Source organism: Lutjanus erythropterus, chromosome 18 (assembly GCF_056507025.1).
Source record: "Lutjanus erythropterus isolate fLutEry1 chromosome 18, fLutEry1.hap2, whole genome shotgun sequence".
Classification (NCBI taxonomy): Eukaryota; Metazoa; Chordata; class Actinopteri; order Lutjaniformes; family Lutjanidae; genus Lutjanus; species Lutjanus erythropterus.
Window position 1 is genome coordinate 17,184,590 of NC_139334.1, and position 16,475 is coordinate 17,201,064.

Genomic DNA, 16,475 nt, shown 5'->3' on the forward strand with positions numbered 1-16,475 from the left:
TAGTTTGTTTGTGTTATGACTTAAGTGTTTTAAATGGTTGGTTTCAGGTTCACTGGAGTTTCACAATAACACAAACTAAATAACAGATTGAAGCAGCAGTAGACAAGTAACTCCTGTGTCCTCTGGGGTGAAATTACTGAAGAAGTGTGTTTGAGAGAGGAATATTTGGCTTATACTGTATAAAGATGGTTTGGAAAAGATTGGCTAACAGCAATATATATCTAATGTAATATTGCATACATTTAAAGGGACATTGATTTTTAGGTGTTAAAATACGTTTGCTGCTGAACCTGTTCACAACAGTGTATTGCTTAACTTTCTAAACTGGAACTCCTGCTTCCTTTCCGAACCGGGGGTGTGTCAACCTTCAAAAAACCTGAACTACATTTCTAAATGACTTACAGTCAATACAGACATCAGTGTATGTGCAGGTTTAGGTGAGATGAAAGTGAGGCTTTTTAAAGGCCAGTTTGAATATGTAGCTCAGGACCCTTCAGATCCATATTCCGAGTGCAAGTTTCTTGAAATCCAGTTCCAGTGAGTTCCTTGAAGTGGACTGTCGTGCCTTGTTGAAAGTCAGCTTCATCGGGTGTTTGACCTCGTCTGTATTTACATCAGTTTGCTGAGACATCTTCAGTCTTTCTTTTGTCTCTTGCTGGCTCTCTGTGGTCGCTCCAAGAGGCAAGAATTTCACATCCTAGTTAATGCATACATAAGTGTCCTGGATTGCTGCTGTTTGTTCTGGTGGGACTTTATCCGTGTCAGAATCCTGAGTGCGATGCTTTCGTTTTGTTATTTATGTGGTCGTAGATCTCTTCTCTGTCATTCTCATTCTCCAACCCATTTTGCATTTGCTTGATGAGTGAGTTACACCCTGGCCCAGTCGTGTCCTTTGATTACATCTTGCAGAGATTTGGGATATTTTGGCACCATGTTTTTGGCAACTTCAGCAGCGTTGCTTTTACTTATGTAAACTTGTTTGGATCATCTCACGAACCACAATCCATCTCTCTTCTCATTTGTGGATTTAATCATCTAGCCTAAAAAACAGACAGATACATACACTTTTTAAATTTAAGAGTTTGTTTGCATTTTGTACAACAATACATGACTTACATCTCTGCTTCCAAGCAGACTTTTCGGGCCTAATTTGGCCTCAAAGCTGTCAGCAAATCTGCTTCCTCAATTAACTGGAAATCCTCATATGTCTCCACCCCAATTGATTGTCAGGTCTCTTCTAAAATATCTTTCGTCATCTCTGGAACATCAGGCAAGATCCCTCTGATCAGTGCATACACAGCAAAATGGCACATTCTATATCTGTTACAGCCGCTTTTGTCGTAATAGAGGTTTCAGGCACATTGTGAGCACGATAGAAATCAACTGCATAAGTAATAAATGTCCGCTTGCACTCATACATTTAAAATGGTCTGAGAGCTTACAGGCAGTCCATCACCAGTGACATTATTCTTTACTAAAAAAAAAAACAGAAACTTCAAATTTTTTCAGTTCACAATTTGTTAACAATTAATATGATGCAAAACAAAAACTTTTTTTTGACACCGCCATGTTGTAATTTTGACCATATTGTGTTGCTTTTTGTATTACAGCTTTTCAGCGTTTTAACTACAGTAATCTGAAAATTCTACAAAAAGTGTGATTCTTTCATCATATTCTTACTTGAAAAGTAATTATTAGTAACAATTATATTTGTTTCACACATTATTGCAAAATAAACACTGCTTCACTGTTTTTCTATTTACACTTTTTTGATGTCATGATTTTACAGCACTTCACTGTGAATTTCATTTTTTACAACAAGTGATTTTTGCATAAGTTTTAATATCAGTTCCTTTTCTGATTTAAAAGAGCGAGTCATAGAAGACAGAAAGACACTGGGACAGTGTACTGTATTTGGTAAAGATAAGCTTTATTTGGCTTGTATGTCACTTTTCTATGTTTTATGACAATTCACTGTAGATCAGTCAACAACTACACAATTTTCAACACTGTTCAACATGAGTCAAGTTAAGGAGATACCTATTATAGCAGGGAATTACCACAGAGACATTCTTTTTCAGTACTTTGCATGGTGTTGATATGTGTGTGGACAGATTTTGTGATGGTGTGATGGTGTCAGAACCGTCCCGCATGCAGTCATGAAACTTCACAGGTGTGTAGATGAGGTCAAAATAAAGGCTTTGAAGCCTTTTCACCCCTGGTCCACAGTTGGTTGCATAAACCAAGTTAAAGTTCCTAAGAAGTCAAAATTAATTTTTAAATGATTTTGTAGCATATGTTTGTTATTGTTCATTATTATTTATTAATTACTATTTTTATTATTAGTTAATTAAGTCTCCATTAGCTAATGCCATGGTGTCAGCTAGTCTTCCTAAAGTCCAACTCAGAAATCACAAATTTACAAACTTTTAAACACTATATATGTTCAGGAACAACACATTACTTTCAAAGTCCATTTTCAACATAAATACACAGCATATAACAACATGCAACACATAAGGTTTGGTTCTTATGCAGTGGTTTGTGTTAAGTACTCTCTTAATGTTTTCTTAAAACTGGCTCTGGTGTTTGTTTTAATGACAGAAGGAGGACAAGACATGATCACAAGTGATCATATAAGGCCACATATCAACACTCTGTTATGTTTACTCACATTAACATACCATAATAAATCAAGGGTGTGGTCACTTTTAAAGCAAGTGAGTAGATGTAACATCCGTTGTTTCGTCAGAAATGCTTTCAGACTCAACACAATAATAACACTCCTACATAATTAACCATCTTTACCAGATTGTATTTTTTTTTTTTTTGCAGAAGTAATGGGCTCAAACCAAGATAATGGAACAAATGCGACTGCAATGATCGGAAAGAAACTGTGTCTCTGTAACCGCAAAGCTTTGCAGTCTTAATGTACACTTTAATGGTGAAGTTGTTCATGCTGTTGTCTGTGTGTGTGTCTGTGGATATGTGTTTGATTCTGATTCTCTGTGCTTTCACATGGTGTTACTCTGACTGCTGTGTGATATTTTAACATAAACAAATGTCAACTTGTTATGTACTCACTGTAGACACATTTGCATGCTTGTACAGTTTGTTGCCTCTCTCAGTTTATTTACTATTCAAAGTCACAGTAGCGTGAAGATTAGGTCACACAACAGTGTCAGTATCCCTTTGCTGTGTCAACAGTAAACAGTAACAGTATCACCTGGAGTGGTATAAATGTGAAAGTCTAAGAATTTTCTGACCTACAAAAACAATGTACAGCGATGTGACTATGTGGCTTTATTAAAGTCTATTACATTGAGTGGCTGGAGATGTTTTAAGTTTTGACAAAGCTCTCTATGATGCATTAAGTTCCTTCTAGCTCAGGAAACACAAATCTATTTAAGGAACACATATATTAAAGTATAGTATCAGTAGATACAGTATGCACATATTAGTCAGCAGTGAAATTAAAAGATCTGCTAAAGCAAAGAAATAGGAAAAGCAAGTGCTGTTAACAACATGTTACCGTAAGGTCAGACTGGCACTGAAACAAAGAAGAAATGTCTCGATATGAAAATGACTTCAAAGATAATAATGACTGGCTACAGCCACAGTAAGGGGCGATTGATGACAGCAGCAAGAGGAGAGGGTTAAGAGGTTGTTATCATGGATAAAGACGACAGAATAAGTGAGGATTTTCACCAGAACAGAGACTTCATAAACCTGCATTTGAAGATATATGGCCAATACACCTGAAGGCAGGTAATAATAAATCATTGAATGAATGGTGATAGGCTTTATATGTAAATGTACAATTAGATTATAATTTGAAATGTAGTCAAACAGGATAAAAATGGAAAAAAAAAAAAAAAACTTGGCAAGTTATTACATCAAACACGTGCTAACTTCAACCAATCAGACGAACTCTTGATGGTCTGGAGGAGAGTGAAAAGTTATTTTCCAGCCTTGAGCGCCATTCTTGAGAGCTATTTTTTCAATGAAGAAATACCCTCCATCACATTGGCTGAATGTGGTGAGAAAAGATGTTCTGCCCTTGGTGCGTTCTAAGGGACTCTACTTAATTTTTTAGGGCTGCTTTCTTCTGAAAAGCAAGAAGATTTGCCTGTGGAAGTTCTGAAGCGAGCATCTTAACAATGGGTCTTTGGGGATGTTCTGTGCATCACACCTGTCACTATGTAGAGACTCTATTTCTTACCTGCACTCACTGAAATTCAGCCTATTGATGAATTCAGGGTAGCCAGGATTTAGGATCTGTGCAGGGGAAGAAAAAAACTGTTCTTCACAGGGTTTCTCCTTATGAGACAACAAAACAATGTAGGTATGGTGTTGCATTGGCAGACACCTTGCAGTAGACACTTTGCTGTAGCATGGGCTGTGGTCTGCATTTTCTTCCATTAAATGATTAATTTATCGATTAACCCAACAATTATTTGGGTTAGAAAAGAAACACACTCCATTTGGAAAGGATAAGATATGCCCTGAAAGACAGGCTCCAGCAGTTCAGCAAAACTTGGAAACCCCTCATATTATATCTAAACATTTAGGAAATCGCACATTGATTATCCTGATATATTGTGCCTTGGTGCTGACATAAAGTGAACAGGGTGATGCTGTTGTCTCGCTGCTGCTGCTGCTGCTGCAGCAGGACACTGCCAGCACTCGTTCAGTGCCCCATTTCCCAGAGCCTTCATAGCGCTACGTCAGTCATAAGTTGTATTTTGAGGTTTCTCTTAAGGTTACAGGCTGTTTCCCACAGTTGGGACAACCTTAAGGGAGACAATAAAATACAACTTACGATGCACATAGCGCTACAAAGGCTCTGGGAAACAGGGCCCAGCTGTTGTCCTGCTGTGATAATTTCTCATATCCTGCTTGTGGAGCTTAAAATGAACCAAACTGTTGCATCTCTGTCTAACACTTTACATGACTGAAGTGAGGCTTGCTCTCTGCAGCTTGTTCTCTGGATGAATTCATGCTCTGACCAGACACAGCAGTTCATAGCGACGCATATTTATGTAATTGATGATGTCATTTATGTCAAAGAAGTGCTACTATGTCTTTTACATATGTTTCATGGGGGTGGTAGCACACTGTGGCTCCCTCTGAGGTTCTATTTCACACTTAGGCTGGAATGCATGGCAGTAACACCCAGGTACAAGCTCTCTGTGTTGCACAGGGCCAAGGGCGCGCTGTGTCTTCATTTAAAAAAGAAGCACATGGTCGTCCGGTGGCTCAGTTGGTAGAGCATGCAGCCCATGTGCAGGGGTTGTTAGTCCTCAGCAGCAGCCATGGGTTTGATTCGTACCTATGGCCCTCCGCTGTGTGTCTTGAATTAACAGCAGATTCAAACACCTTGACTAGCATTCATTGAGTACATGGTATTTACCTGCTGAAACAAAATTCTTACATTTCCTACAAAGTGTGTTCAACTTGAATGGCAAGCAGCAATAGCAACCTCTTAATTAAATGCTATAGGGGCTCAAAGTGTTGGTAGTATCAACCCTTACCATAATTGCTTTTGCTAAATTTCACTAAATTAAACTTTTTGCCACAATGCACTTGTTTGTTTGCACAGCTGGGCATCTATTCAAGTGGCAGACTAATGGTGTTGCAGAATAAGACTTCTGGCTAATTCTAATTTAAGAGTGCAATCTAAAATATTGATATTGCCAAAAATTATTTGGAAATGATCCTTATCTTATCAATTTACTTTCTCATTTAAGAGAGGGAATCAGACACAGAGTGAGTCAGACGCAGAGAGAGTCAGACACAGAGAGAGGTCGATAGCAGAAGGCACTGAAAGTCTGGTATATCTACACATTTTACATCTGGACCTACATCTAAAGGAGGAATGAGTCTTCTGCCTACAAGGTAAGCATAAGCTCTTGAGGTCTGTATATCACTTTTCTATGTTTTATGGCAATTCACTGTATTTAACAAGGGCACTCAACAACTTAATAATGTTAAATGCTGTTCAACATCTGGAATGTTTTGTGCTGTATATAATTATCTGTAAATGATAGTATGCAGACCTTTTATAAAAATGTACAGACCTTTATGAAAACAGCTATCTCAATCAGAAAAAGGATTGAATGTAGAAATTACATGGAGGCACAGCCTGCTGAAATAAAAGTTTCATTTAGACTGCAGCTCTGTCACTTTATTTTTCTCAACACGTTTAGTGCTTGATGTTGATCTGCTTCCAAGGTTTTAGATAGACAGTAGGATTTGGTATGACTGCCTTTAATGTTATATGTTTGGCTCTTTTAATGATGGATATCAGATACTGTAGCTTTGGGTGTCGTACACAAACAGTAATTGCTAAAAGTTTGTTTGTGTTTTGCAAATGCATGCATAAATATAGATATGCATGTATTTTATTAAATTACATTCATTATCGTGAATGCAGTGCTTCATATATGAATACTGTCAAAATGTGTTATTCTAAACTGCATGTACAAAGAGCAGCATACTGACAAACACACTGAACAAATGCAACAATAGTTTAGAGAATAAGAAGGTAGAGGTGGAGGGTCTGCAGATTCAGGCATCGCCACACACTCATGGTGAGTTGTGGGTGATGATTGAGAGAGATTATTTTTGTACATTGTACATAGACTGAGGTTTTTCACTTATGACAGTATATTTCATTAGCTTGAAGACATTTTGAGTTTGAAAAATAAATTGCACTCCATAATTATGTCAACATTATCCTGTTTGATTACATTTCAAATTATATTGTAGTTCTAAATTTACATATAAAACCAATTAATTCAATGATGTATTATTACCCGCTGTCAGGTGTATTGGTCATATATCTGCACATGAAGGTTTATGAAGTCTCTGTCTAGGCGAACATCCTCACTTATTCTGTCCTCTGTCTCTGTAATGAAAACTTCCCTTTAATCCTCTCCTCTCACTGCAGTCATCAGCCAACCCTTGCCGTGGCTGTGGCTAGTCTTTTTTTTTTTCTTCTAAGTCATTTCTGTATCGACACATTTCTTCTTTATTTCACTGCTGATGCTGTTAAAATTACAGTTTTTCTTTATGGATTTCTGAAAGCAGACGTCAAACTCCAAACTCGTAAAGTTCTTCTTCTTACTCGTTGATGCCATTTTCATGAATGAACACTTCCTGACATGTGGAGCAGGAAGCGCAGCCATAAATGGTATTATCGGGACGTTAATAATGCTAATTTAGAAGGCTCATGCACGTGCACTCAAATATGCACAGGTGGATAATTTACATGGTTTTCTGAAGTTACGAGCATTTGTACGAGCTGTTCGTACAAAAAAACTCAGAGAAATTTAAGACAAGAATGCAAAAATACTCTTGTATGAGGCCTAATGTTTTTTAAAAACAGTATTTAATATTCTTCAATATGTAAAACAATAAGGTAAAGTGCTGAAAATTACAAAAAAGCAGCCAACAGGAGACAGTAAATATTCAATATTACTCTTTATTTCATAATGTTCAGTGTCAGTTCAGAATTCAACGTTTCTTAGTATTTCATGTTGAAAGATAATGAAAACATTTTAAATAAAAGTTTCAAAATTGTCTTTATTTTAATGTTTCTTCTTGTTTGTCTTCCTCTGTTTCTCCACAGCATCCCTGCTAACAGCACTAGAGCTACATATGAGGCCCAGAGCGACACAAATGCTTCTTCCTGTTTCCAGCTTCAAACCAAGGAACTGGTGGTTACTGTGATGCCAGTGTATCTCTTGCTTATCAGTGTGCTGGGGATTGTGTTTAATGTGTTTGTCCTGATGGTTTTCTGCTTTCATAAGAAGCCGTGCACCGTGGCTGAGATCTACTTGAGCAACCTGGCTCTTGCTGACCTTGTCCTATTGTCCTGTTTGCCTTTCTGGGCTGTCAACATATCCAAAAGGTACAACTGGGATTTTGGTTGGTTCTGGTGCAAAGCTGTCGCCCTGAGCTTTAAGATGAACATGTGCTGCAGCATCTACTTCCTGGTTCTGGTTAGCATAGACCGCTATTTGGCACTGGTGCATCCAATGTCCAATAACAGAATGTGGAGGCCAAAATTTGCCAAACTTGGCTGTGTGCTGGTGTGGGGATTGGGCTTGCTCCTGAGTGTCCCCACATTCATCTACAAGACAGTGGATTCTCACTGTGATTATACGTTGTGCTATCTTTCCATCCCAAGTAAAACTCAATTGTTAGTGTATGACGGGATATGGACTGTCATCTTCATCATTCCCATTCCCATTCTTTCTTTCTGTACTGTCAAGATTATTCAAGTTCTGAACGACCGGTTGATGCAGGGGTTAAACAGCCAGAAAATGGAGCACAAGGCCACCACCCTGGTGCTTGTGGTCCTCCTGGCATTTCTGATCTGCTGGGTGCCATTCTCCCTATTTCGGATAATACATATGCTCGTGACAACTGAAGTCCTGAGTGTAAACAACATTACCTTAGAAGTCCTAGACATCTGCTCCCGTATCTTCCTCTGTTTAACCTGCTTTAACAGTGTTCTCAACCCCATCCTCTACGTCATTGTTGGAAAGAACTTCCAGAAAAAAGTTAAGGAACTCTTCAAGCAGTGGAATGGTGGAAAATCCAACATGGCCACATGACCTGTCATGATCAGTGTAAAATGTGTGGATGTCTCAAGCTGATCTGCAGGATTTTGATATTTTTTATTGTATTTTCTTTTTTTTACACGTCACATCATGAAATGAGCAGTTATTTTCCCCGATGTAAGATAGGAAAAGTATTTGAGGTCATATAGACATTGGGCCTCACTGACAAACGGTACACACGTGCAAATTTGTGCTTAAACCATGAAAGTCAATGTGTTATGTACAAATCTGAGATTCATCAGTATTTATGTACATAAATTTGTTCTGTGTGAATGTACAATTAGACCAAAGATCATTTAGACCAAAATGTTGATATTTAATAAAGTGTGTATGTTTGTCTAACACCTGCACCCTCATTTCTTCTCCCATGGAAATTTTCAATATTTGTGGTGAATCTCTCGTCTTGGGCTGACAGATCAGATGCTGCTTGTTCTCCACCTGTTTCCTCATGTTTCTTCTGATCTATTATTCTTTTTTCTGCATCAACTTTAATGTCAAGCCATTTCTTTTTCCCCTAAGACACAGTCAGTTTCTCCAGGGACACAACATGCGCTGCTTTGGTTACTGCAGCCCAAGAAATTGGTATAATGCATCGCAGTGAGCCTTTTTTGGCTTCCTCGGTCAAGAGAGAGGCAGTGCTCAGCACTGGTCAAAAGCTGGCGAATCAGAAAAATAACATATTTCCTAAATAGTTCACAGCGATAAACACAAGTAAACACTGCAAACACCATGGCAACGCCTGATTCTGAATGTGTAGAGCGAGTAGAATTAACATCCTGTTGACATTTTGTACCGCTTCTGGTGCAATTTTTGAGGATATGAGACTCAAATTACTGAATTTGCCATTTATGCCCTGCCTGTTGTTTATCAGAAATGCTTAACACAATGATAACACTCCAACATACTGAAACAGCTTTAACAGATTGTGATTTATACTGCAGAAGTAATGGGCACAAACCAAGATAATGGAAATAATGAACAGACAAGATGGAAAGAAACTGTGTCTCTGTAACCACAAAGCTTTGCAGTCTTAATGTAACACTTTAATGGTGAAGTTGTTCATGCCGTTGTCTGTGTGCTAGTCTGTGGAAATGCATCTGATTCTGTTTCTTTGTACTTTCACATGGTGTTACTCTGACTGTCCTGTGATATTTAAGCATAAACAAATGTCACCCTGTCATATAGTCACTGCACACACATTTGCATGCTCTGACAATTTGTTGCTTTTTTCCAGTTCATTTACTATTCGAAGTCACAGTCGCCTGAAGTTTAGTTCACACAGTCATGCCAGTATGTCTCTACTGTTTCAACACAGCGTCACTGTTTCTGAGACTACCACTTTCTAGAGAATAAGCCTCTACAAATAAACTTACAGCTACGTGACTTTAGCAAAGCCATGTTCTTACAGTGATTGGCTGGGAAATTTTCTTTTTGTAAAGTTTTGGCAAAGCTTTCCCTGATGAATAAGTTCCTTCCGGCTTAAGACACGAGTCTATTTAAAGAAATTAAACTTCAATCAGTAAAAGCCTTTCTTCTCTTTATTTCTCTCTGTTTTCTGTCCAACATGACCCATGTTTTTTATCAGTATATTACATCTTGGTTGTTGTTTTCATAGAAATGTTTTCTCGGTTATAATAAGTCATCGTTAACTGCGGACAGCAAGACAAGTTGTAAACAAGCTACACACAAACTATTTAAGACACATTATTTGAAAGTAACAGTGAGGTCACCTGAAATTTTGCCAATTATCCGTCACTGCACAAGAAAACTGTTTGAGCAATGGTAGATACAGTAATCAGGCTGTAGATTATAACTATGACAATGAGGAGTCCAGGTAATACAACCCCGACTCCCAAAAAACTTTTCAACTTATATTTGTGGAGGTGGTGTGGTTAGGAGACAGCTGCAGGAGGAAGAGGGGTGTGGACAGTACTGTCAGGTGAGTTCACTGGCACAGCTGCTGCTGGTTTCCTAATTACACTCACCCCTTTATATGCAGTAGTATACAGGAGCATGTTTACCGCTCTGATGCACTCAGATAGGGAACTGAGGAAAGTTGGATCATTGAAGTATTGAAAGCTAAATTCTTTTGTGGTGTCTGGAGTTCAATTTCCTATGATTCTGCTTTGGTAAGGGAAAAAGCCTCTAGCTCAGATCTCAAGGGGTTGTCAAAAACTTGGTACCTCTCGGTTTTGAGAGGCCCCCTTCCTGTTCTGAGGAAGTGAGGCCTTCTTCCTGTTTAGAAGGAAGTGAGGCCCCCCCTTTAGATATACCATACTCAGGGGTCCCCTTAAAGAATACTACATGTGTGAGGTTATTTTTGTGGAACAATGGACGCCCAAATCTATATAAGCCAAGTCACATGACCTGTGGGCAGAGATTCATATTGGCTTCGAATCCTCTCACAGGCAAACCGTGGTGCCTGATGGAGGCTGAACTTCTTTGCAATAAACTTCTTATTATGTAATCAAGTCGGTGTCAGCGGAGGTTTCTTCATCATCTTCACATCATCGCTACTCAATAAACAACACTTTCTCATTCTTGCTTGTGTGGTGAGAATACTCCCAGTAGTGCAGTACATGGTGTGATTAGAGTGAATGACTTCTGACTTGTCCCTTGGCCAACCTCCTAGTCAGGTCCAGGCAATAAATGGTAGCTGTAGGCCTTTGTTCTCCCCTCTCCTGCCTCATGCCCTGTCCCTGCTGTGGCTGCTCTTGTTGGCTACACCAGGTATCAACTGCACCTCTTTATGAACAATTTTACCTGCATTGCAATTCTAGTTGTTCTGATTTAGCAAGTGTAAGTGTAATTTGACTTCCCTCCTGCCCACCTGCACCCATTAGAGTCTTAATATACAGTATGGTGAGCTCGGCTAACTGTGGTTTCCCCTTTTTCAGGTCCTCCTGCCCTGCTTACCACTGCTGCTTTGCCCCCCTTTTTTGTTCCCCTTTGTTTAAGCTTTGCCCATATCATTTCATTACCTATTTTTACCCATTTCATTTTACCTATTTTGTCATCATTACCCTTATTGAGTTCAGAATCCACTCTTCAGTTATTTTGCAATTGTTTTGCCATCTAGAATGCATTCTCTTCAGGACAAAATTCTGTCCGAACCAGACCCGAACCCGTCCCTCATTTAGCATATTTCAGCCCGAACCCAAGTACAGCCCAGCATGTGTTTTAACAAGTAGTGACAGGGCCAGTACATGGGTGAATTTGGATTGACAATGACAAAATTGAGGAGACAATAAAAGTACTGCATTACTGAATAATGATATTACAGCCCAAACCTGATGTTAGCCCATGAAATTTGTGATAAATGTGGCCTAATCCAACCCCAACCCATCGAGTCCTGTCGGGTACAGGTGCAGATCTCAAGCTCTACCATAGACTGCACCCTTTTTGTTTGAGGATTGCTGTGCTGTTTGCTGTGCCCACTTGTGGTGGGTAGTGGTAGTACCCATCTGTGTAGTCTGCCTCTTAACAAGTAGCCTCTGCTCAGTTTCTTAGTTTCTTTAGTTTTTTCTTATGTTGGACTGAGTTTGAACTTTTGTATTATTCACTTTTAGAAGTTATATCAAGGCCTTTTTTTTTACTATAAATTGTAATAAAGTAATTTTATCCACCTTTATTTTTGGTTATTTCTTAATCATCTTCTTTTTCAGAAGCTCCAGCCCCTGTTTTTTTTGCTTTGATTATTTTGCTTACTATAAATTTCTGCTTTTAATTGTGATAACATGTTTCAGCCTCTTAATCAGTAATGAACCTGTGTGCCTTACATCTACCCTATAAACAATATTAAAGGTTTTCCACATTGCATCAATCTTTATTTCAGATGAGCTCAGGCCCCAGAGAAGTCTGCACTGTTCCTGTGCCACCAGAAAGGTCAGAGGTTAGACATTCTCGGTAGGTTTTCAGCCTGGTCCCTTATGTATTGAGATTTCTCTTGATTCTTTGAATCCTTTAATGATATTATGGATTGTAGATGGTGAAATCCCCAAATTCCTGCAGTTTTATGTTGAGGAATGGTTGTCCAGTCCACAGTGTGCCTGGTGGCCTTGCCTTTCAAGGCCTTGTACATCCCTTGTGCAGTTTATGGTCATCATGGTCAACATGTTTTATATGCATATATTTTTTAACTTGAACCAAAAGAGAATGATGCATTCAAAAGCACTTGAACAGGAACTGATAGACTGAAGTTGGGGGGCTCCTAGGAAAAAAATGGTTGGGGTACCACTAGCATAGATCACATGTGGCCCTCATCTTTTACTGTATTATGAAAGTGCAGCTGATGAAAAAAACAAGAAAGAAAGAAAAAGAAAAAAGAATATGTACTTTTTCATGTAGCCTCCCCCGCCTCCAATTTTCCTCTCACCAATAACTTTCTACTTGTCATGTAGGCCTATTCCTCTCCTCCGCAGGTTGATTCGTCCGTTGTCTGTCTCTCGGGGGAAAGCTCAGCACTGCCCCTAGAGGCCTGGAGCACCTCCGTTGTGTGACTGTATATGCGGCGTTTTCGTTTCGCATTTGTTTTCTCATTTGCAGCACGTTTCTGTATTTGCAGTGTTTTCGTTTTGCATCTGTTTTCCTATATGCAGCGCATTTCTGTATTTGCAGCACGTTTCTGTTTATGCAGCGCGTTTCTGTATTTGCAGCGGTTTCCTTTTGCATCTGTTTTCTTATATGCAGCGCGTTTCTGTATTTGCAGCGCCTGCCTGTATATGCTGCGCGTTTGCACTTGTCGGCCACCGTAAATATCAGACGCCTAAAAGAAATAATTATTTATTAGCATAGATGGGGAATGGTGCAGAGATCAGAGCGGATCTCAGATCCAGCAAGTCCACCATGCTCATATTTGGCGAGCTGTGGTTCCTGATAGTTTGGCTGAAAATTAACTACAAACTCTGCCCACAGCATCAGCTTCTTAGCATCAACACATTCTTCTTGTAATATAAACAGCTCTCCAGATCACCATTCCACGTGTTGCTGGTTAGTCTCAGGAGCAGAGCCCTTGTCAAATTTGAAACACAACAAAACTTACAGAGTCCTCCACTGCGCTACATAGACACATAGGCAGGGCAGGATACATCAGGAAATATGCAAATACATGCTGTTCCTGGGAAGCCCGTAGTTTATGCAGACTTACCAGCAGGGTTTTTCCTGGCTTAAAATGAGGTGGCACCATCCTGCTAATGTGCTCACATGTGCATGTTTACATACAAAGAATTTTTACAAGCAACATATTTTAGGAGTTCTAATAATTATGATTGAATCAAATGACTAATATTATTAAGCACATCTTATTTAAAAAATGGAAGTGCCCTGTGTACACTCCTACTGTTAATTACTTGGCTTTGACAACTGCCTTTATGCCCTTGCCTTCAGTTCTTGTCCTACTCTGTTCCTTTCCGTCACCACCGGCCATTTCAGCTTCTTGTGGTTGTCCTGCTGCTGCACTACTTTCAGGCCTGACAAATTTACCGTATCTCGTAAGTAACATGCATTATTGTTTAACTGCCTTTATAATAGTGAAATAGTGGACAAACTACTGAAAATCTTTTTATTATTATTATTATTTAAGTATTTAATCTCCTCTGCACAAACTCGCTTTCTAAAGTAATCACTGATTACTACAAGCCATATCTGCAAAGCTGAAAATATTAGACTGATGGGATGTTAATGTTAATTTAGGAAACTTTTTCTTTCTGTCTTTTTAAGAAATTGGATGTGCTCGGATGCAAAAGAAACCATATTCACTTGTTTGAACAGCCACGAAAAACAAGTAAGCGTTTCCTTGTTGATACACCGTAAAGAACAACCTATAGAATCTACCCAATTAACCTGAGGTAAGAATTTGTGCTCAGTTTGTTTGGGAAGATTTCATCCCATTTTGAGTAAAACTAAATGCAGCAGCTATGAAACACTAAAAGAAATTAGGTAAAGTTTTTCCTAACATTTCTTTATAAATTTCACAAACAGTTACTCACAAAATTTGATTGTTAGTAGGTAATTGTAAATCTACTTAGAAATATATTAATAATTAATCGATATGACTAATTAACCATTACTTATTCGTAAAAGGTTAAATTTGCTTGAAAACTTACCTTTGGACACAGGAAACGCTATTGGTCACAGCAACTTTTTTCAATCACCCAAATAATCAAAAAATAAAGATGGGAGGTATGAAAGGACCCTCTTCATCCTGCATATTCAACTGAAGCAAAAGTGTGTTGAACGCCTCAAATGTGGATTTGATTTTTTTCTCCCAAACTCTCGACACAGAAGGTTTCTTGAATGTAGAGCTGCAATGATTAATCGATTATTAAATTAATCATTGACTATTTTGATAATCAAATTTCTGAAAAACTAGTAATAAAGAGATATAATATAATATAATATATAGTAGAGAAACGCTTCAACACAGACAATAAAGGAACATTTCTTAACTGTTTACTTAGTTAATCAGTATACGCATTGTTTGATTTTTGTTTATTTTTATTTAATGAGCCTGAAAGATTTTGTCAGTCAGTCTGGTCATTCTCCTTTGATTGTTCCAGGGAAATGAATTTGGCTGATAAGATTTCAATGAGCATCACTCAGAGCCAGCAGAACAAATAAAGATCTGTCCAAGTAAGTTCCTGAAATTAAATGGGCCATAAAGTTTCATGCGATAAGGCTTGAAATGTCTGCGTCTGTGCCAGAACCTGGGTGCAAAGAGTTCGTTCCATTAGCTTGCATTTGAGGCTGTGGGCCGTCTTGAGCAGCTTTGCTCTGTCAAGCTCCAGAAACAGTTTATGGAATACTTTGAAGGTGTTCTTTAGAGCCTCGGGATACTCAAGGTTGAGGGCGTAGATGAGTCCCATCGACAGCATAAATTAGCAGACGAATCAAGGCTACTTGAAAGTGAGATCATACACCTTCTAAAACAGTGGACAGAATACAGTTCACCCATGACGGAAGAAACTAATGTTATCAAACAAAAACAAAGCGCTTGTGAAAAAAACTTTTCCCCTAGCGACACAACACAACCATTAGCTTGCCCATTAGTGTGGAGACTGCTATTTCTCCCAGCAATTTCTTCTTCCCTGTTATTGGTCATTACAACAGCCAAGATGGCGCCTGTTGTCTATTCAAATTTTCGGGTTCAAGTGTTTGCATGGAGCATAACATAGAAGCACGCTGACTACAACTCCTGTGAAAGACCTTATCGTTGAATATCTTTACATTTGCATTCTGGATATGATACACAGCAACATGTTAAACAGGAATCAAAATTCCATTCAATCCAGCAGCTCAACAGCTGACAGCATGGATAAATGATGGCCGACAGCAGCAGGTTGACGCTCTGAGCGCCAAGTCCTGCTGACTCATTCGTCCTGACGCATTCACACATTGCAGTGCAGGGCTTATGGCTTATTTTTTTATATTGCAGTTTTTATTGTTGACAAATAGATACTGCAGGTAAAATGTACCCATTATTATATATTTCACTTACTAACTAATAAACTGAAAAAAAAAAATTAAATAATTTTAATGGGTTGTCCATTAGTCCCTATACAGACTTGAGGAGTGACTGAATGTATCTAATGGAGTCTAATAGAGGAAAGAGTAACTGTATTCCATTAAGGTGACAGAAAAAAGACATTGTATCAAATTAGAGATACAGTTAATAAAAAATGGGGATTGTTTGCAGGATTATGATACAATTTTTTTACTACCTTTCTATTTTTTTCTTTATTGATGTATATAGTATTATAATGCACATCTTTTTAAAGATATTTTTACAAACTTTCTATATCCATTCGTATATTTTTTATATCCTTATACTTCTGTTCTTGGATGGGA

At 38.5% G+C, this 16,475-nt stretch overlaps 1 protein-coding gene across 1 annotated transcript; it reads left to right on the top strand.

Annotated features, from left to right (window-relative positions):
- Positions 1-5,878: 5,878 nt before the first annotated feature.
- Positions 5,879-8,624, top strand: LOC146310881 (B2 bradykinin receptor-like). The gene is made up of 2 exons (XM_084742708.1): positions 5,879-5,898; positions 7,634-8,624. Exons 1-2 carry the CDS (start codon positions 5,879-5,881, stop codon positions 8,622-8,624), a joined length of 1,011 nt encoding a protein of 336 aa, XP_084598834.1.
- The last annotated feature ends 7,851 nt before the right edge of the window (positions 8,625-16,475 follow it).

Bases quoted from the DNA above. Each gene is read 5' to 3' on its own strand.
- LOC146310881 (XM_084742708.1), top strand. From the start codon at position 5,879: ATGAGTCTTCTGCCTACAAG. The intron at 5,899-7,633 runs GTAAGCATAAGC...GTTTCTCCACAG, and splicing joins ATGAGTCTTCTGCCTACAAG to CATCCCTGCTAACAGCACTA.